At 39.2% G+C, this 21465-nt stretch overlaps 2 protein-coding genes across 3 annotated transcripts in view; both read left to right on the forward strand.

The window, feature by feature from the left end:
• The first annotated feature begins 631 nt into the window (after window positions 1-631).
• On the forward strand, window positions 632-13714 carry agfg2 (ArfGAP with FG repeats 2). 2 transcript variants are annotated; one of them, XM_033983356.2, is made up of 14 exons: window positions 632-977; window positions 1625-1718; window positions 2429-2544; window positions 2884-3016; window positions 3328-3448; window positions 3830-3934; window positions 4438-4470; window positions 6719-6973; window positions 8150-8225; window positions 8303-8346; window positions 8515-8601; window positions 10244-10360; window positions 12107-12177; window positions 12862-13714. In XM_033983356.2, exons 1-14 carry the CDS (start codon window positions 811-813, stop codon window positions 12907-12909), a joined length of 1467 nt encoding a protein of 488 aa, XP_033839247.1. In that variant the 5' UTR covers window positions 632-810; the 3' UTR covers window positions 12910-13714. The 2 variants fall into 2 exon arrangements, with proteins under 2 accessions (XP_033839247.1, XP_033839248.1); XM_033983357.2 differs by lacking the exon at window positions 4438-4470 and having other exon boundaries at window positions 12862-13713.
• Window positions 13715-14659: 945 nt separating this feature from the next.
• The window catches only part of si:ch73-335l21.1 (insulin receptor substrate 1-B), a 41564-nt gene continuing 34758 nt past the window's right edge, over window positions 14660-21465 (forward strand). Inside the window, exon 1 of the mRNA XM_033983351.2 lies at window positions 14660-15484. Coding sequence (XP_033839242.1) covers window positions 15133-15484 — 352 coding nt within the window. The 5' untranslated portion in view covers window positions 14660-15132. The remainder of the gene's footprint in view (window positions 15485-21465) is intronic.

Consider the following 21465-nt stretch of genomic DNA (forward strand, 5'->3'; position numbering starts at 1 on the left):
TGGTGTATTCCGAGGCCTGCTCTTTCATCTGTGTAAAAATGTAATTTTCATAAACATCACCAAAAGGGCGTCATTGCTCACTGTGCCCAAGTTGTTTAGTCACAGCAAACTGTAGACATTTTTAAGACATCTTGAAGAAAGCTGCATTTAATTCCACTTGGGGATTGGCCCCTTTCTCAGTGATGGGATTTTGCGCGTCATTACAAACAGTGCCAAAACTGCACTTGCGTAAGAGCGCACGCAACTTAACTTCGTAAATATGTATTTTGTGAAGCATCATCTGAAATATCAAAACAATGTGTTCAACTTGGAAGCTTGACAGGTTTTTATTTGTGTTTGACAGGAGATCCCCTACGCATCTGTCCAGATGTCAAGCCGAATATGATTAAGTACGTCACTTCCTCTTTCATTTATAAATGTTCTAATTCTTTTGTAAAATTCACTTCGTTTGCATGCGTTTGAAACGAGATATGAACATGAGACTATTGATACTTGCATTTTAAATTTAATCCCGCCGAAAGGAACGGATATGGATCGATAGTATCGTATTTGTCAAGCGTCTTGTGCTTTTATTTTGAACAACAGTCCTTGTATTTCCGGTGTTCGCCTCGTGCGACTTGACGCTGCTCCTCAGTGTGTAGTAGTCTCTAGTCGGGAGAGAAGCTGCAGAAGCGTGTCTCCACAATGCGGGCGTGAAGAAGTGCAGCTTGTAGTAAACGGGGAGAGGAGGGGAAACCGGGGCGGACAGGACAGCTGCGAGGGCTTCACGTACGCACGCACGCACGGACTTGCGGAGGGAAGCTGTCAAAAATGTCGAACCGCAAGCACCGGGACAACCAAGAGATTTGCTCACGTAAGGTCCGAGAGCTGGCTCAGTCTGGAGTAAACAAACACTGCTTCGAGTGCAGCCAGCCCGGGGTCACATACACGGACGTCACGGTGGGCAGCTTCATCTGCACGTCGTGCTCTGGAATGCTGTAAGTAAACAAGCCTCTGCCTCCCTTTCATTTGACATTTAGCATATTTTATGGTACCGCATCAGTGGAGACAAACGTATATGAAAAACAGAGTAAAAAGTATCAGGCCTAAGATTGCACCATGCACCACCCTTTGACAGCTTGAGTGTCTCACATTTTGTACAGAAGGCTCATGTGAAAAAGCGTGTATTAATTTACGCATCTCTTCCATTTTTTCTGTCTTCCTCCCTCTGTAGCCTCATAAGCGTCAGACCGCTTGTTGGTCAATTTCCAGCTCTGTTACATATCGCCATGGTGCAGGTTTGATACTACCTTTCTGCCCATCTTTCTCTCTTTAGGCTCTACTCTCCGGTGTGGGCGTGTATGTGTCTATCTCTCACATTATGTTCTGCATGTCTAAGCTCCAGGAGGATACCAACTGCGTCTTATTGCGCAAATTCTTAAACACAAACCACTGTCTTTTTGCATGAGGAATACAGGTTGTCCAAACTACTCTTTCTCAATGGGGTGGATTATGTGTTGTGGCACCTTGCACAACAAGTCTGACCTTAATATCACACCACATGTCAGCTGTTCCCTCTTCTTCCAGTGCCCTTTTGTGTTTCTTGTGTCTAAATTTCATTGCTCATCTTGTTTCTGTGTCCCAGGAGAGGCCTCAACCCTCCCCACAGAGTCAAGTCTATCTCCATGACAACCTTTTCGCAACAGGAAGTGGAATTCCTCCAAAACCATGGCAATGAGGTGAGGGACACACCATTTTGTGTTTTCCGAACTTATAGAGAAGAACATGTAAAAAAATACTCTATTACTATATAACACTGTTGTAACAAACTCAATTGTCATTCTGTACATGGACTTTGCCATCTCCTGGTGCACCCGTACATGTTGTTTGTTTCCATACAAGCCCACTCAGTACACAATCTTTTACAACGTCCAATTTATTGCATCTCATCTCCGCTCACAACAAGACATGTCTTTTTTAAAGGCAGTTCAAACAAGATCTATTTTCTTTGTGGAAGAAGGAGTAGGTTGTAATCCATGAGCTTATGTCACTGCTGCATTTGGCATGTTGTGTAAAATGAGAGAAAAGGCTTCCTTCATATTCTCTTCATCATTATGGACATCATCATCATCATCTCTAGAGTGCTATGGCCAGTCATGACTCATTTATTGTCAGTAGCGTGTGCACCTCTTAAACTGGGGATGAATCACATATGAGAACACGTTAGCAAAGGTACTGTTATTACTGTAATTAGAGGTGAGGCAGTTCAGGAGAATGGTAGTCTGACCTAATCGTTAAAATGTCTTGACTGCTCACACAAATTTGGAAAAAAGATGAATTCTGAAATGTGGGCATTAATGTATGACCTATTACAAGTAGTCACACAGTGAAATAATATTTTTTGTTATAGCTGTTAGGTATTAAAGACTATAATGATTTTGTTGTCCAGGTTGGGAGGAGGACGTGGTTGTGTATATTTGACCCAAAGACAGACGCCTGCTCAGACATGAAGGACTCGCAAAAGTTTAAGGAATTTCTTCAAGACAAATATGAGAAGAAAAAATGGTGAGCTTATGCAACCATTATGAATTTTGCAAGTAGTCACACTCTTTCAATTGTGAATTATAAAATACCAGAATAAAAGCAGCTTTGTGGACAGAATAGCTTTGGCCTTTTTTGGGCTGTGTGTAAAAAAAAAAAAGAAAAAAAAAAAAGATCACACCGGTGGTCTTAAAATGAATTGGACTGAATGAGCCAAACTCTTTATAAGTTCAGAGTAAATCATTTTGCACACATTGTTACTCTATATTGGACCATCAGTGTCAATTAAAATAAAAAGTTTCCTATATGTCACTGGTCCTATTTTTACAGATTTAAAGAGCGCTCAACATTGGTCTCTTTCAGGCACTTTTCGAAATGTAAAAATCGCCGGGATGTAGAGGGTCCTTGGAGTCCAGGGGTCCCTTCCATGCCCCCCTCCCATGGCCCTTTGGCTGGGCAAGGTCCGACCCACAATGCCAGAGCGCCAAGACCACTGGTAAGTTTGATGCATTCATTCAATAGTGAAGTAAAAAATGGGAAATGGGATTAAATTTGAAACCTAAGGTAACAAGTTGTTCAAAAGAAAAGAGAAGTGAGAGTAATAGAAGCTGAAAACCTGTGTTACCATCTGCGCTGCGGGGGAGCGGACTGAGTGAGTGGGTCGGTGAGGGCCAGGTAACTTCAAAGACTTATCAATTATTAAAAGAGCTTGAAAAAGACACACCCATCTGCTCCTGCTGTTCTTCTGGTTTCTGCCGTATACCCTTCCTGTCTGTTGTCTACCTGTGTCCTCTCATTTCTCCATAGTCCCAGGCACAGCTGCCGTCATGGGACCGGGGCCCCGCCATCTCGCCAGCCGACATGCGGACAGACGTGTTCACCGCCCGGCCACTGCGATCCCAGAGCTTCAGAGATCCCCCTCTTAAGGGTGTGGTGGAGTTCTTTTGCAAATTGAGAACTAGGCTAATTACTATAGAAATAGAAGAAAAAATGCATCCTGTAAATTTCAAAATAAGGGTTATTTTATAGTCAATTCACATTTGTCTAATACTTAAAACATAACTTATACATTTTTACAATAAAAGAAAAATCTAAGGCACTCCGACTGCAATAAAAGTCCTTTTTTAAAAACAGGACTGGCGTACATTAGAGTTAGGGTTAGTGATGTTTCCACTGTGATCTTGAAGAGCACCTGACCTGACAGTCTGCATGTTGTTTTCAAAATACTCCAAAAATACACAGATAAAATTTTTGTCAAAATCCCCCACCGCTATGCAAAATGATTCTTTTGTTTATTTACTCCTTTTAGATGCCTCTTTGTGTGGGATTGAAAGACAGCGCCCTGGGTCTTTGTCGTCAGCGCTGGGAGGTCAAAGTCATGCCCCATCTTTTCCTGCCCTCCCTCGACCTTCAGGTCTGTCACCAAAAACACTTCGTTTTCTCTGCATGTCTCAAGCGTGTGACATTTCTATCAAGTAATCTAATTTAGTTTTTTTTTAATATATATTTTAAATTGTTTAATTATATTAATCAACACTGTTTTGCTGCATTGTTAAATTTATGGTGTAATAATTTAACTATAAGCAGTAGAGAATGTGAAGGTTGTAGCATTAGCATTGTGCCATTTCTTATTTATAATGTAATTCTTATTTGTATTAATAATCAGGACTTGATGAGAACTGTCTTTTTGTCAAGATAAATATTTCAAACACACATACTCTTTTAATACAGAGCCCATTTTCATTTCAGCCTTAATTAACCTGGAAGTTATTTAAAACAAATGGTCATATTTATAACCTTCTGATATACCAAACACAAATTATATCAAGGACAACTGTTCTGTACCACTGCAGTGACACTTTCTTCTCTCTTTCCTTCCCAAACTATCCATCTTTGTTTCTTTCCTTAACACTAAAGCCAGTAGCTCCTTCAAAAACCACTTCACTTTAGGTAAGACTTGGCACTGACCAATGCATTTGACTGTGTGCTGCTAGAATCAATACGCTCTCTCTGTGCTCTTTTCATTCATAATAGATGGCCCAGTTTATGAGCTGCATTGTTCATAACTTGCTTGCATAGATAGGTCCAAGTGCAGATGGGCATAAAGGATACGAGAAATTACATTATACCTACATCCCAAGACAGGGGAGGGTCAAGGAGAGTTAGACGTTATGTTCCCGGTGAGAGAGAGAGACCAAGTTAACCTCTATTTTTAGGCCCTAGCTGCTACCCCCCAAGCACTGCTGAGTTTTTGCACCTTGCTGTCGTCAAACCACTTCAACATGGGCTGGCTTGGCTTTGAAAAGTAGATCCAGAATTCTGAATACTTGCTTTTAAATGTGTTATGGTAATGTATTGGTGTTCCAGTCTTAGTACTGTCTTATACTCTATCCTGTACTGATTATTATAGTGTACAAACAGAACTTACAATTGGACTAGGCTATATTTATTACACTGTTTGTTTTACATTTATTTATCACTAATTAGAGAAGGGAAAATTGCACACACACTCACCTCATGAGCGGTCTTAATATGGTGCAGTTTGAAGCTTAACTTACATATGAAGTACTGCAATGTGTTTTTTTATGTTTTTTATGTTTGTTTTAATTTTAGGAAAGTAATTATATCTGAATATCACCAAAAAGGGTAACTGTACTGGAATACAGTTTTTCTGAATAAATATTTTCAGTACATGTATTTAGTTACTTGCCAATATCATAAAATCCCCTTTAAGTATAGAGGAAAGTTAGACATGTCAAATTTCAACATGAGATAGTGAAGACAGCATTCCTCCAGCGCGCACACACCCAAGCCTCTGCTGCATGTTTTATGCTGTGTATCTTCGTGTAATCTGTGTCGGCTGGATTGTCAGCTGACTTTTTGCAACATTTTTCTTCTTGCTTATTGACTTTGGCTGGAACTAACCGCTAGTGCTAGCATGGATTGTTCTAGGAAAGCTTGCTATGTTGCAGTTGTGTTGATCAAAGTTCGTATGATAAGTTGCTTTGCTGCTTAGTTAGTTTTTCATGCATTTTATTTTATCTCTAACCATACATAGAAATGTGGGTAGGCTAGGTCAGGATAGCACGAGACAGATAGCTTTGATTGGGTTTGTTTAATGTTTGCGTCTTTTATCTTGATTTTAGCATTTTAGTCGTCATCATACCAATGCTTGCTAGATGCGGTTTATTAAGATGGAATGGTTATTTACTGAAAATCCAAACACAGTGAGCTCCAAGTGACTTTAATATTGAATAAGAGTTTGGGTTAAAGATACACTATGTAACTTTTCTGATGTAGAATGTGTCTCCTGCGTGTTATAGACAATAAAGATAATATTGAATGCCATCAAACCACTGACGTGAAAACCCTAAAGGAGAATTTTGCCCCAAAAAACTATTCTGTATGTACAGTATTGTTAATGAAGGTGCAATAAATGCTTGAAACACTTAATGAGTCATAGAAGTTCATAACTCAACCTTCCACAGCTCAAATCTAATCGTAGTACAGAAAATACAAAAAAGTTCCCCACTTGTGCAAAGTTAAATATTGACCCCCAAAAATTATTGTTTCAACTAACGTGTTTTGAACAATAAGTCAATATAGTATTTAACATGATAGACCTTTGCCTCCATGAACATAAGTAGATGCCATCAGGCCAAGTTACAGGTTATGTCTGTGGGGAAGTGAGCCTGCTCACACAATAAGAATACCATCTTCTTCAAAGTGTTTGCAATAAAACAAAAAAAACCTGTTGTTGAATAAATGCAAGAAAGATAAATTTAATGCCATGCTATGGAATATTCCAGGCAAAGCAATAACATCTTCATGGAAACAAGCATGTGAGACATTCTCTGCCAGAAAAGTTAGTTAGTGTACCTTTAAACCAAACTCTTATTCAGTATTAAGGGCAAGTAATAACTTCTCCATGGAGACAAGCGGGTAGCAGACCTCCCAACAGAAAAGTTAGACACCTTTAAGTTAAGATAACTTTATTTATAAGTATGTTTGATGAAATAACACTATTTTGGTATCACGTGTAAAATGTTAATCAAATGTGCCGGCCAACTTTGAACTTTATATTTCACTGCCCAAGAGCAGGTTTACCTTGAAGATTGACACATGTATTAGCATATTTATTAAATTACACTGTCTTGCATCACTTTCACTTTCCTCCCTGGCCTCTTCTTCCTCGCAGGTCGTACAGTATCAGTGTCAGGGATCACTGGGCCCTTCAGAGCCTTCCCTAAGTCTCTGAGTGTGGACTTTGGAGGTCTGAGCCACACACAACCACAGCCCCTGCCTCATTCCCTGTCCCAGCCTCAGCAGCAGCAGTCGGGCAGTGGGGGGCAGACCACACCCCCTCTCAGCACCGCCAAAAATCAGGACAAGTATGCCGCTGTCTCCCAACTGGACAGTGTCTTCTCTGACACACCAGCACCCACACAACCAGGTATACAATGAGAGAGACAAAATATTTAGTGCTGTTTCTAGGCTAATTGACTATGAGCTTTTCCTTTAGAGATGGTCAACAACAAACTAGTATTACTATATACTATAAACCTGATGAACATATTTTTTGGTTTTGTAGAAAATAATCTAGCCACAAGGGGTACCATATCAAAACATGCAGGATGAAACCAGTGTCAAATCTATATGCAAATCACTGCACACTGGATGTTTTGATGAAGCAAGCATAGTTGGGAAAAGGTTATCTCAGAAGAACAGGGTGGCCTCACTGCAGAGTATATTTCAGTTCATGTACAATAGGGTTGTCACAATAAAATTTCAATCTCGATTTTGATACTAAGGATTAGACTCGATACTCAATACCCATCCCGATACCACAATGATAAGGAAAGCTATTCATTTCTGTCCTGTGAGTAACTTTTTTAGTATCAGTACTTCAATATTAGTTTTAGTATTGATTATTATCTGATATTTAATACTTTTGACAAACCTAGTCACTATGCTCTTTTACATTCCTCTTCAATACTACTTCAATAATACAAATCTATATTATAAACAAGCACATGACTTGGCAAATTCTGGTTTAGGTCAGTTCAATTCATCCCAGTGTTTCCAAATGTTTCAAATAGGCTTTAACATGTAAAGCTGTGTTCATGCCTGGAGCACACAAGTCAGTACAGAAGACAAAGGAGCAGTACGTGTGATACTGATTGTCACGGCCAGCTAAACTAGGTTACATAACTGCAAATGCCAAGGCTTTCCACATCTGAATCCTGCTCTTTGTGTTTCTCCTGGACACACACTTGGTCCGACTCAAAGAACATAGATTTGTTTATTCCAAGCTGATAGTAATTTGTCTTATTACCGGTGGTTTTAATACATAGCATTCATGCGAGTAGCCCTTGAGCTGGTTTTCCACCTTCACCCTGGCTGGCAGATTAAAGAGATTATTGATTTTCTGCCCTGGCTTACTTTGATTCACATCAGAAGCAACAGAGAGCTTGTATTTTATTCAGACTATTTGTATCGCTTTAGTGCCTCAAGAATCAAGTTCAACTGAGTCTCCCTGTCTGTTTGAGTTCACACTTCAATGTAATAGTAGCACTTGATCTCCCAAACGCCAATCATTAACGTTTGTATGCGAAATGCTTGTTGACAGCTCCCCCTGCTGGTGGACCTCCACAATACAGCAGCCTCTTTGGCAATAGGCTCTCGTCCAGCTCGACTCCTGCCAGGTACACAATTCACTCCTGTCACAATGTCTTTTGTTGAACATGATTAGTTTCTAAAGTAAAGGTCACTTTTTTTTTAGTTCTCCCGGGGTGGACACAGTCTCCGGCTCCCAAACCTTCGCAAGTGAGTCCCCACCACACATTCATGGATCTTACAGCTAAAGTTTATATTCAGTAATCCTGTACCTTTAATTAACATCTCAGTGGCTAAGAGCTGCGCCGTTTTGAATAGAGAGGAATGTGAATGATTTACCCCTCTTGTCCCTCCTCTCTCTCCCTGTGTGTGTCTCAGATTTCCCCAATCCATTCAGCTCCGGCTCCTCTTCCCAGCAGCCTGTCGCCCTCTCCCCCAGTAACCCCTTCAGCAGCGCCTCCGGAGGTGAGACCCCAGAGCCCGGGTAACTTCTCTGCTTTCTTCTGCAACTACTTTACATGGGAAAGGCAGCTTTGGTTACATCACAATGTATTTTTATCACACTATGTTTAGTTATCGGCAAAAAGCAAAGAAGACAAGTTGATTTTTTTTTTAAAAGAAAGAAAGAAAGTCTATGTTCACCTGTCTTTTTAATAATTATTAACATCTTTGGGTGAGTAAATGTTGAAGGGAAACAACTATAACATGGTTAAAAGCTCTGAAAAGTTCATTTTGGCAGAACAGGTCCACTTTAAGAATAATGCCATTTTATATTTATATAGGCTGCTGTTTTAGATTTTGAAGATTTTACATAAAAATAAAACAGGCTTTATAAAGGTGCACTATGTAACTTTTCTGGTGAATGTTTGCCAACTGCTTTTGTCTCCGTGCGATGGTCAGACAATGTAAAGTTCCATAGTATAACATTAAACATATAAATCTTTCATTTATTCAACATAGGTGTTTTTATTGCCGGGAAAATACAGTGGTCAGTGGACTTCCCTCTCCACAGATGTAACTCGTAACTTGGCCTGGTGGCACAACCTGCTTGTCTCCATGGACACAGATATGTTTAATGCCACATTGTGAAACAGTCCAGGGCAGGCAATTCAATACCATCTCACACAAGCAGATGGCAGATCACTGAAAGAAAAACTAAAACCAAGCCACTCTTCATGTATTAGTTTAAAAAGCCTTGATTTTTCTGGACTAAAAGAGTGGTGATTTTGATTTCCTTCACAGCCTTCTTCAGGTTGTAGTTTGCAGCACTCCACTTCCCCGTTTGTAACCGGGGGATGTGCAACACTTTGGTGTGGAGGGAGTGACATCATGTATTGCATCAGAAGAGCAAATTGTAAAACAAAATTATATATTTATATATATGATTTTTTTTTTTTACAAAATAAAAAAGCCAAGCGAGCAAGTACATTCAAGAATTATGATTTTCTAAGAATGGACTATAGTCAGTTTCATAATTTAATCTTGGGTAAACCATGGATTTTTATTTTAAATTTTTTTGAAGGTGGCAGATCATTTGGAAATAAATTCAATAAATCAATTGGACATCAGAAATAATCAACCTTTAAAAAGTTGCATAGATTTTCCTGCTTGACTTGTCATATCCATCGTTTCTCACCACAGATCTTTGACATCACACTGGGGATGTACTGCATGTAACTCTATGGTGAAATGTTCAGCAGTTACGATGGTGACATATTGCACAAATTACCAGACACTGTCAAAACAGTTTTAAGATCGCCTGAATACAAGCGTCCATGGTCCCCGTTAAATATGATTTTCAACCAAAATGTGAGGGTGAAATTAGAAAAACTGTTGGCTAATGCTAGCTAGATTGTGGCTGTAATTTTATATGCGAGATACCTGTTTAACAGCACAAATCATCTCACCTGTTGTAGTTCCAAATAAGTCATCTTTTTCTGGTTAGATTGTGTTAAAATAAAGATCAGATTAAAGTCTAACAGAGCTTCAGACAGAGCAGTGCCTACAGTTAGCATCACTCCCCGTGGGAAAGTTGATGACATCAGCTGCAAAGTATCAATAGATCACAATGATGATGATGATGATGATTATGGATGTTTGTCTGCAGGTGACTCCGGACCATTTGTCACTTCACCCACATCAGTGTTCCCTCCGCCTGTGTCCTTCCCAGCACCCACCTCACACAATGCGTTTCATGAGACAGACTGCAACCAGGAAGCCAATGGTAATCATCTGATAATCACTGTTTTATGTTGTGTCAGCTGAACTTGTGAATTCAAATGTAATAGTCTCAGTAATATAAGCATCTTCAGTCATACATTAAGAAGTTACAGTATTTTTATTTTTTTTTTAAGTAATTGTTAAATTTAAGTAGATATAGATATACTTATACACACTACCAGTCAAAAGACACACACCCTCATTCGTTTTTTCTTTATGTTTACTGCTTTCTACATTTTAGGTATATTCAGAAGACATCAAATATATGAAGCAAGATGTATAGGATTATGTAGCAAAGAAAAATGTTTAATAACAAATAATTCTTTTAAAAAATATTTTATATTCAGATTCTCAAATTAGCCACACTTTGCTTTGTTAACAGCTCTTGGGCTTCTCTCGCTGAGCTTCATGATGCAGTCGTCTGAAGTGCTTTTTACTTCACAGCTGTGCTTTATCAGGGTCAAGGAATGCCAAAAGTGCAAGGCAGGGTTCAAAGCAAAGAGTGGCTATTTTCATTTTTAAAATTCTAAAACAAGTTTTGAGTTACTTTAAGTTTATTTTTGTTTACTACATTCCATATGTGTCCATTCATAGTTTTGATGCCTTCAATGAGAATCTACAATGTAAGTAATCATAGAACTAAGGAAGAAAAATACATGAAATAGTGTGTTCAAACTTTTGACTGGTTGAAGCATATTATATAGAGGAATTACATAGAATGAATTCCTCTTATAGCATTTAAGCACACCCTCCCTCCCTTTTTTCTGCAGTATCATCCAAAAATGCGTTGTGGAAGTAGTGACATAATAGTGTGAGAGGGAGAGTGAATACTTGTCTCTGTCCCTCCCTGTGAATGTTTGGGTTTCCATTTATCAGCATTGTATCTTCTAGCAGTAGACAAAGCACCATAACTTAAACAGGACATACCGGTATATGACTGTTATATCTATAGGTTAAAACCATGTCCATAAAATGTCAATTGATTAGTGATGATAAGATAACATTAGGCTACTGTAAAAACTATTCTCTATCAACTTAGGTCACAATAATTACTATATCTACAAATCATTCATAATATGTTAGGTGGAACAATATTTTTTGGGTTGTCAGTAATCATAGTCGGTACTTTTTCTTTGCACTACTGGAAACTGGCTGGGTGATAAGATTTGACCCCTAGAAGGTTGAATGACTTATTAAATTGCAAACTAAGTACTAAAGTGTTTAATTCTGCTATGTTTGTTTTAATTGTAGCTCATGTTTTTAAAAAAATATTGTAGATTTACAATAGTATTTTGTAGTATAAATCTGCTCTTGGGTAATTGTGTCAGTGACATAAATTTCTTTCAATATTATCATTTATCTTCTATATTTACTTCAGCAATAAATATGTGATTGTGACAGGCCTATATTCACTAAAACCTTCCGTGTTTATGTGTAATTCAAAAGTTTTAGACAGTATCTGTATGTAGCACAGTGGTGTGTATAGGGGCAGCCTATGTAGGACATGTATAATGCATGTTGTTGGTCATTTTGATTCTGCCTCAGCTCCTGTGACTGGTGCTGTATGCGTGCTGGCTGCAGATCAAGCACACCTCACACTCCTCATTACCCCTGCAGTGTACAGTAACACTCAGGGCATACCAATACGTGTATCGGAACTGCAGCTTTTCCTGCACCATGTACCAAGTTTGAAATTTCACCCGTGTCCTTGATTAACCTCAATATTGAGCTATGCAAATTTGTGTTTTAGGTTTTGCCTCTTTCTCTGTAACTGACTCTCAACCCAAAGTTCCACGGTCCATGTCGGTCAATCCTTTTACAGTAAGTATTTACCATTTTACTGCTATTTATGTCTTCTACATTTTTCAAAATGCAGGGGCGAAGTTTTAAGTTAATAAGTGCAGATTGCTTCAAAATAACCAAAATTGTCATGCATTATATATTGTATTCATCATAAAAGTATAAACAATCCACATTTACTGGCCCAATATTAGTTGTAAATATTATTGCAAGTGTAATAGAGCTCAACAGTGTTTCTCATTCTTTTTTCTCATAGACTTTCTGAAAATACATTTTATTCAAAGTTTGAAAGCTTGCTCTAGGATAATCAGCTATGTGGTAATGATCACAAGACCTATAATTTCATTTAAAATCTGTTTCTAAAAATGTATAAACCGCTAAGTTAACATTCAAAAATGGCAAATCTTGTGTTTTAAAAGTGTTTTTTGGACTTAAAACAATAGCGTTATCAATATTAGTTAGCAAATAGCTGGCTAGCCTCCACGATGCCTTTGGACTCTTAATATTTGAATTTTTCGAAATGTATATGGGAAACTGAATGGAAAATTTACTTCCAGAACCAGAGTGGGTTGTCACTGCGGATTGGTAGTTTGTGAATTTTGTTAACTGACAATGTTATCAAAACTCTTTTTCTGATTCTGAAAGATTGCACTTTCTAGATCAAATTCAATGAAGTTTATTCATACACATTTTTTTGTGTTTCAGGGGAATGTTTACCCAAGTCGAGGGACGTCAAAAAACCCTTTCATCTGACCCTACACACCTCCTCCCCTCTCTGTCTCTATCCCATCGTTGGTCCCTGGAAACTGTTGAACCTGAAGAGTCGCTGCCATTTCAATGCCTCTGGAGTATTTTTGATCCTAAGCCCTGTCCGTGTTTACCTATTTGTTTGTTGAGGAAATAACAAAAGATGTACTAATGAAATGTAGTGTGTGTGTGTGTGTGTGTGTGTGTGGGCGTGTGTACAGGAGAGTGATGACCTGTAGTGTTTCATGTCAAAGGTGTTGTGTGCCAGTAGATGCCACCTCAGGGCTCAAAATGACGCCTATAACTTTTGAAGAAGAATTTCCACACGTGTCACTGCTGCTGCTGCTTTCATCTCCTGCTTAAAAAAGTGCAAAAACCCGCCAGCCCTCCCAGTAATATGTCTCCAAGAGGAAAGCCAGTTGGTAACTCACCAGTTGAAATGTTTACGATGTAAAGAGAGGAGTTTTGTAGCTTTAACAGCCTAAAGATGCATGAAGAAGAAGATGGAGGTGGACCTTTATGTCTACATTTCGTTATGCATTGGTAATTTGGTTTTAGTTCTGTTGAAGGACTGTATTTTTACTCTCAGGCTGCATGCGCTTAGAGGGCTAAAAGGAGATGCTACTGAATGTAAAAGCAAATACTAAATTAACCTAGATGTGTATTTCATCTCCAGTCATCCACCGGACCAAATGTTTGTTCCTGTTTGTTTTGGTTTAACATTGACACAGATTGTTTTCCTTAATTTGCCAAAATGAGTCATCGTAACAACGTCTTTGTATCCAATGTTCATAAAATCAGTTGCTTCTTAAAATTGCTTCCCTCATTCTTACAATTTGTAAATATTTTTTGATTATGGTAGCAATATTTTTGTGGACGGCAGGTGGCGCTGGGCATTCAGTTTTCCCTGACCTCGTGGAGAAGGTTACTTTTGGATGCATATTGCATAACATTCATTCTGCAAGTGTACCAAGATGGAGAACCTCTGTTGCTATCCATATGGCTATTTATAGATTTGTTTGAATCATTTATCATTTCATCATATCATTTGGCCCAAATCCATTTTCTTATTATTTTTACCAGTTTGATTTATTGATATTTCCACATCTTGTTGCGGAGACATGGTCAGTGCCCAGACAGTGTCAGGTCCAGCTAGAACAGGCCTGGACATGTTTTATTATCAATTACAGCGGATTCACGCATCATTGCTAATCAAATGTGACAAGTTTCGTAATGATAAAGTAGACTGTGCCGTGGTCTGCATATATAGTATTTTATTGACGTTTAAAATAAGCCAAGCGTGTGTGGTGTGTTTGATGCAGAACGTGCGTTCGCAAAATCGCTTCTCAGACATGCACAGATATACAGACAGTGGACAGAAGGGGATTTTGGCAATAAATAGAACAGAATGGACCCAGTGAAGCGACAACACTGAAATATTACACACATAGTGATGGTGCATTCATGATCTGAGAAAAAGTAGGACGTCTTAAAACTGTTTCTAACACTGAATGGCTGTTTTAGTTACAAAGCTGTGTAAATATAAAATAGAATGAGTATCGGGCATTAAATATGTTATTGTGTACTCTCATGTCGTATTTTTAGATGAGGTGTTGGATTATAGTATTTGGGGATTTTTATCACATGCAGATATTATGCAAAACACAAGCGCGCGAAAATCCGGAGCTCTGTGGTTGGAGTTTTGTCATGTCCCGTGAACGCCCCGTGTTCCTGAGTACTAGAGCTGAGTGAGTGACAGTCCTGCTCCACACACTACGGCAGCACGAGCAGAGCCAACCCGGGGGACGCACGGACGGGCGGACAGCGTGCAGCGGAACCCAGTGACTCAGAAACCCGTGCACTAAATGAACTATAACACCCGGGACTGTAGTGTTGTTGGTGGAGTTGTAGGAGAAGAGCAGAGCGTCGACCCGAGGCGCGCATGTGCTCACCGGAGAGCGCATTGAAAACTTGTGCTGCTGCTCCGCCTGTGGGACCGACGTGAGAGGAGACGGAGGAGCTAATCTTTGACTGCACACGGGCTGGTATCTGAAGCTGCAACACAAGGACCACCAGAGCGACCCCAAAGCCGACCTCTGCCTCCCCTCTCTCTCATGCCTGCATTGATGTGGGGCAGCGGGAGGGGAGCGGCACCACCAGCGAAAACTTAAGAGAAATACTACAAACTGAGTGCGTGAAATTTAGAGAAGTTGTTATTGGAAAGCTGTCATGGAGAACAACCAAGCGGGCGAACCTCATGGCTGCGAGGACGTGAGGAAGAGCGGCTACCTCCGTAAGCAGAAGTCCATGCACCGTCGGTACTTCGTGCTTCGGACCGCTTCGGAGCGTGGCCCGGCCCGGCTCGAGTATTACGAGAGCGAGAAGAAATTCCGCGGTAAGGCCCCCGTCCCGAAGAAAGTCGTGGCGCTGGAGACATGCTTCAACATCAACAAGCGGGCCGACTCCAAAAACAAGCACATGATCGTCCTCTACACGCGCGCGGAGAGTTTTGCCGTGGCTGCGGAGAACGACACGGACCAGGACGAGTGGTATCAGGCCATGGTGGAGCTGCAGTGCAAATGTGAGTAGAAAGTGTAGTTTAAAAGTCCCAGTAACACCTTGAACTCCGCGAGGGGCTGTGTGCGTAAAGGGGAAACGTGGCAAATCAGCAGCTTTTGCAGGGAAGGCGCACTGCAGATGGATGCGCCTTACAAACCCATTCAAGGACAGATAATGGTTTAGATATTAAGTCATGCGCCTTTATTCATTTATGCTGTTTGTTTTTTTATGCCAGGTGCAGTCGCTCCTTTCTTGGTGTTGCTTGCTCTTATCACACAAGTGTCAGTCCTGATATTTGCTGTCTATCTCCCAACAAACAACTTCGCCTGTTCTCAATGTGTGAGCCTCTGTCATTGAGTATTTTTGCAGCCAACTTGTAAACTCTAACACACCCTTCATCTTTTGTTCCTGCTGACATTGCAATATCACATGCAGTATCGATCCTAGTGTTACTCAACTCTGGAGCATTTGGTAACTGACATATAAGTTTGTGAACGAAATCATTTCAAACTTGTAAATATAAACAGCAAAATCTTACTCATTACTATTGCTATAATTGCTATGAAAACCCCCCAAAACATTTAATTGAATGAATGCAAAAATAGAGAAATTTAATGTCACATTGTGGGACATTACAGTAAAGCAGACACCTCTTCATGGAGAAAAACGGGGCGGATTCTAAACCAATTAAATACACAGTCCTGCTTAATTAGTACAGAATTATTTTGACCTTTTTAAAATATTACTGCAACTATATGCAAATGGTTGTGCATGGTCTTCAAAGCATTTTAAACCATGCACATTTGCAGTATATCTAAAATAGCCTATCCAGGATTTTGTTTTACTTTGCAAACAGCCTTGTTCAGTACCAACCTGAAAAATGCCTGATGTAAAATGTCTCAAATGGTGTCTATGGGCTGCTAAGTAAACACAGCTGTCAGCGCAGAATTGGTGACCACAGCAAAGATCACCTGTTCATCCTCCCTCGGCCAAACAACCAGACAGGCCACCGCCGGGCCACCGTGACGCAACCTGAACAAGCACCAGATAGCAGTAGTTCAAGGTACTTGGCACACATGGCCTATTGCTCTGTTACATAAAGAGGCTGATACGACGCAAGTCATCGAACACCTAAAGCAAATGGGGTCAATACTGGAGTTTGAGTGGTGCAGCTTTTAAGATATGCACTGTATAAGTCAAAAGTTTTATCAATCTCTGTGTGCAGTTTATACATCTTATCTTCATTGTTTTAGACGTGCTGTATTCATTAGATCTGAAAAAGTTTGTTAGTTTTATTTAGTTTTGGTCAGTTGACATAATCATTTATCATGTTATTGGTAGTTTTGAGATTGTAGAATGTGATGATGTCATGCTCCCAGATGGAGGCAAGAGCCAGTTTTTCCTATTGATAACTTTGTACTTTGTCTTGAAATATCCAAACAGTAAATGCGCAAATTTTTAACCTGATCATTCCTATTAGTGACCAGGCCGCAGAACTCACTGTATGAAAACAAAACCTCAATTATAACAATATTAATTTTAACTGTCCCTCATCTGTATTAAATGTGATTGGCCTATAGCATGTTGTGATGTCATCTGAAACCCAGCAATAATGGTTCATGAATTACACAAAAATAACACATAATACAAGGTTAGGGTTACCTGTTTATAAGTACATTTTAGTATACACACGTGTACATATGCAGACACACAAATCCATGCACATTAATATTCATAAAGTGTCATTTTTTGTAATCGGTGTTTAAAATTTGTTCATTTGTTTTAATATTAATTTGTTTTAGTTAGTTTGACAGTCACAGTCACAGGTCGTTGGAAAAAAAAAAATTACACAATCAGTCCCATTTGCACAATTTCTCAACATGTGTCCATCTATCTCAAAGTAGTAATATCAGTAAATTAAACCAAATGCATTTTCTGAACTGCTCCCACTTTATGTATATATATTGAAACATGGTATTGACACAGAAATTTGTGCAGGATTGTCAGCCCCTAAAATGGGATATGAGTCTTGGTTCTTGTAAAAGTTCAAAGTTGCTTCCAGTGGATGCATTATAGGATTCAAGTGGAGCCCTTTAAATTTAATAACATGTCAACATCTCCGCCTCCCCTGCTACTCTCACACAACTCACTCTGTGTGTTTTTGGTGTGTCCTGTTCACTTTTCCAAAGTATTTGACAACTTTCCGAGAGACAGTGGAGCGAACGGACAGATGTTGGGAGCTGGAATTGCAAGTCTAAGGAGATTTTTGTGCTTTTTATGTATTAAGAGGAAAGTTGGTCTTGAGTACAGAGTAGGGATTAAATGTACAATGATCTCACTAAACTCAGTGTGAGGGACCGATACAGCCCACTCAAATTCAGCATAACATTTTTGAAATTACAGGTCGGTTGTGTCGCGCCATCGGCTCCCTGGTGCCCTCTTTTGTTGTTTCCGAGTGTTGGGTTTCTAGTGTAAATCTCCCATATGACTATGACAGAAGGGCTGGCTGCTGTGTAAACTTGCACACAGGCAGGTCCTTTCTTGTGGTATGCAGTGCAGCTTATAGACTTTTGTATGTGGGCAAAAACTAGGCCACAGATGCACATATAAAGCCTCTGTGCTGAGTAGAAGGGCCTAATTTATGGCAAATGTGTTTCAATCTGCAAACTTAAAAAAAATCTTTGTATAGATTTACTTGGCACAGGTTTATAGTTGAAAATGTACATTGATTTTGACAAAGCAAACAGTTAAGTTGGACTTTTGACTGGCTTGTGACCCTCATTAAGAGCGTGCCCTGTTGCTGAGTTTAAGATGACATCACAACATTCTCATGGCCTATTATAGTTAATAGAGTTGGAGGAGGGAGGCTTAATACAGTTTTTTGTTTTTTTTTTGTAATTTATTTAATTCAAGAGCAAGGCCATTAATAGAAATGATAGGGTTCAATATTCCTAAATTTTCTTTTTGGACATGCGTTTTTTTAAAAGCACGTCCTCCAACATAACAAAACATACACATAACGTTAAAGCCACTAGCCGCAATGACAGGGGTGACATGATGATGACCGCAAGTCATATGAAACAAAACAAAATGGACAACAATTATTTAGACAGTCCAACTATATCTCCATGCATGTGATTAAAGCAGATAATTTTAGAGTTTTTAACCATGCCGTAGCTGTTTCCCCTCACCATTTACTCACTCACTGATACTGATACTGTACATGTTTGAGGACTCTTTAATCGTTTAGTTTCAAGACGCCATGTTGCTGATCAATCCCGTTTTCACCGCTACCGGCATACGCCTACTGCTACTCTACTTATTTCATTCTTGAATTTTATTTTCTTAATCAGTGATACACATGGGATTCAGCAGCACTACGTAGTTATTTTAGTACAAATGAAAAGCATTGAAGGTGTGGACTCGAGTTGTGATGATATTTATGGCATGCTCCCATTGGGCACAGTAGTTTTCTTATGTGAAAGGCAGCAGACTTGTTTGTTTTATTAAGTTGTTTTAGATTGATATTGCGATTTAAAATGTGAAAATTATGACATAATGATCCACATGTGTAATGGATTATAACTATATAGCAGACAAAAGCACACAAGACTTCTTTAAAACTGTTTTAAAACTGCTTTTGTGCACTTCTAGTTACAGATGGAAACTTGGCCTAATACTGCAAAACGTCTAAATATATTCACACCAATAGAAGTGCTGGGATTCATTGCTGTAATAAGCATCCCTTGGTATGTGAGCTAATACAGTCCCGGGTGTTGATGGAAGCTCTCCCCATGCGATTCCCAAATCCATATAGTGAAATGTTTATTCCTCACTTAAACTATTAACATCCCGCAGACTGGTCGGAGACACGGGATGCTGGCCCGTGAGGCTTGCATACTTTCCTACTCGCCACACCTTCAACTTGATACCTGTGGAGCTACTAGTATTGCCGAGTTGCAGTGCAGTGAGTAGTAGTAGTAGGGAGGGGGGAATGGGGTGAAACAGCTTGCAGTGAGGTGTAATTGCTTTTAGGTTGACACAGCAAGCAATCCCGAGCTTCCAGAACAATGTACAGTGAGATACAGTAGAGAAAATAATCTTACCAGCTGTATATGAAAGCCTCAAATGCTCCTTGCTGGTTTTCAGGTTTACAGCTGACCGGAAGCCTTCCTTTTTCTCATTTCAATTTTAAGTACATGAACAAGAGGTAGTACTTTCACGATACAAAAATTTCAAAGTCAAGTTCGATACTAAGGGATAGACTCGATGCTCAATACTGATTCTGATATCACGGTGATAATAAAAACATGCTTTCTTTAGACAATGGAATACCATTTTCAACATTAAATGGTAGTACGATCATTTACCATGGTACTATATCTATGTAATCCTTCAATCGTCCAGGTTTGTTCCATAGTGGTCCATGGGCATATACTAGTTTATGCGGTCTTAAACTTGTTTTGATACAGCTCAAGATTATTTTAAAGCTGTTCAGGAACCTTATCCCTAACCCATTTCTGTCCTGTGAATGTGACTTTTTATAGTATCGATACCTGCTCTAGTTTCGATACTAGTTTTAGTATCAGTTAATATCTAAATTTTGATACTTTTTACAACTCTGATGTCAAGCAATATTAACATCGTAATTTTTTTCAGTTGAGTAGAAAAAGCATCTGCAGTTTGAAGCTTGAGGGCAGCTATTTATTTCCTAAGTAAGTCGACTGTATCAAAGTATATTAATACTTAAGCCACAGGTTGAGGTGTGCCCATGAAGTATTGTTTGCAATGCAGTCCAGTCGACACCCTGGGAATTGTTGACCTCAATAAAACAATGTGTCAGAGTCCAACTTCGAACTAATCCGAGGAATGGACACACCCATAGATCCACATGTAGCATTTAAGAACTAGAGTATGATTGTCATTTTGAGAGTCGGCTAACTTAAGGTCAAGAATTATCAATATGACAACAATGTGCACTGTCTGACCCAAGTTGTGATAGTGTTGCTTTTATCTTTATAATGTCGTGGAGGGCGGTTTACTTTAGTCAGACAAAACATGTAAACTAGTCCATCGAGTATTGATCTTGAATGTTCACCATTACATAAGTTATATAATTTTAACAAACAGTGCAACAGTCGGGGTTTGCTGAACTTGGCTCTGTATGTTGAGCAGTTTAAAATATCTGTAATGAAGTGACTTCAAACCACAGCCCAATATTTAAACAATAGAAACATATTTTATTTATGAAGAATGATTGATTGTTTCCGCTCAAGCTGTACTTGGGTCTTCTATTCTCACCACAAACCGGTTTAAAATTCTTCCTTTCCATGTTTAAGTCTATCAAATACACTAGAACTCAAGGAAACAACATCTAATTTTGTTTTGTAACTTGTTTTATCTTATCTGCACAGAAATTCACCCTGAGGTTTCTGTTCATGTCAGTTCTTGTTGTTTATGTAAGCCCATGAGTTTGGCCTCTTTTGCTAATATATGGGATCTGGATGTAACCAGCTGCCCAGTCAAGCGAACCGATTAAACGCTAAGCCACACTTAAGCACTACTCGTCTCCCTAATTAGCGAGTAATTATTATCTCATGGTCCAGCGGCCACTGACAAGGTAAAAAGCTGTATGCCTCCAACTGACACAGCACACAGAGGTCCTGCCCCTTTATAAGTTATTTAGTTTTAGACTTAATCCAAGCATCTTAAATGCACAAACAGTTTAATGCTGTGTAATTCAACAAGTGTACAGCCAGATGTTGTTTTGTGAGGTACCAGAATGATTGGAATTAGTTGGGCATTGGTAAAGTATATATTTTTGTAAAATATTTAGGATATAGTAATGCCTGGATTAGAGATTTCCAACAACCTTGTTTACTGCCTTACAGATGCAATCGACCGAGCTTCTTCAGCCAACATCAATACTGACACTGGTGTTTTGAGTTTCCTCTTATACCAATCGATAACAGTACAGAGACCTTCTTTAAAACAATATCAACA

Source organism: Periophthalmus magnuspinnatus, chromosome 18 (assembly GCF_009829125.3).
Source record: "Periophthalmus magnuspinnatus isolate fPerMag1 chromosome 18, fPerMag1.2.pri, whole genome shotgun sequence".
Taxonomy (NCBI): domain Eukaryota; kingdom Metazoa; phylum Chordata; class Actinopteri; order Gobiiformes; family Gobiidae; genus Periophthalmus; species Periophthalmus magnuspinnatus.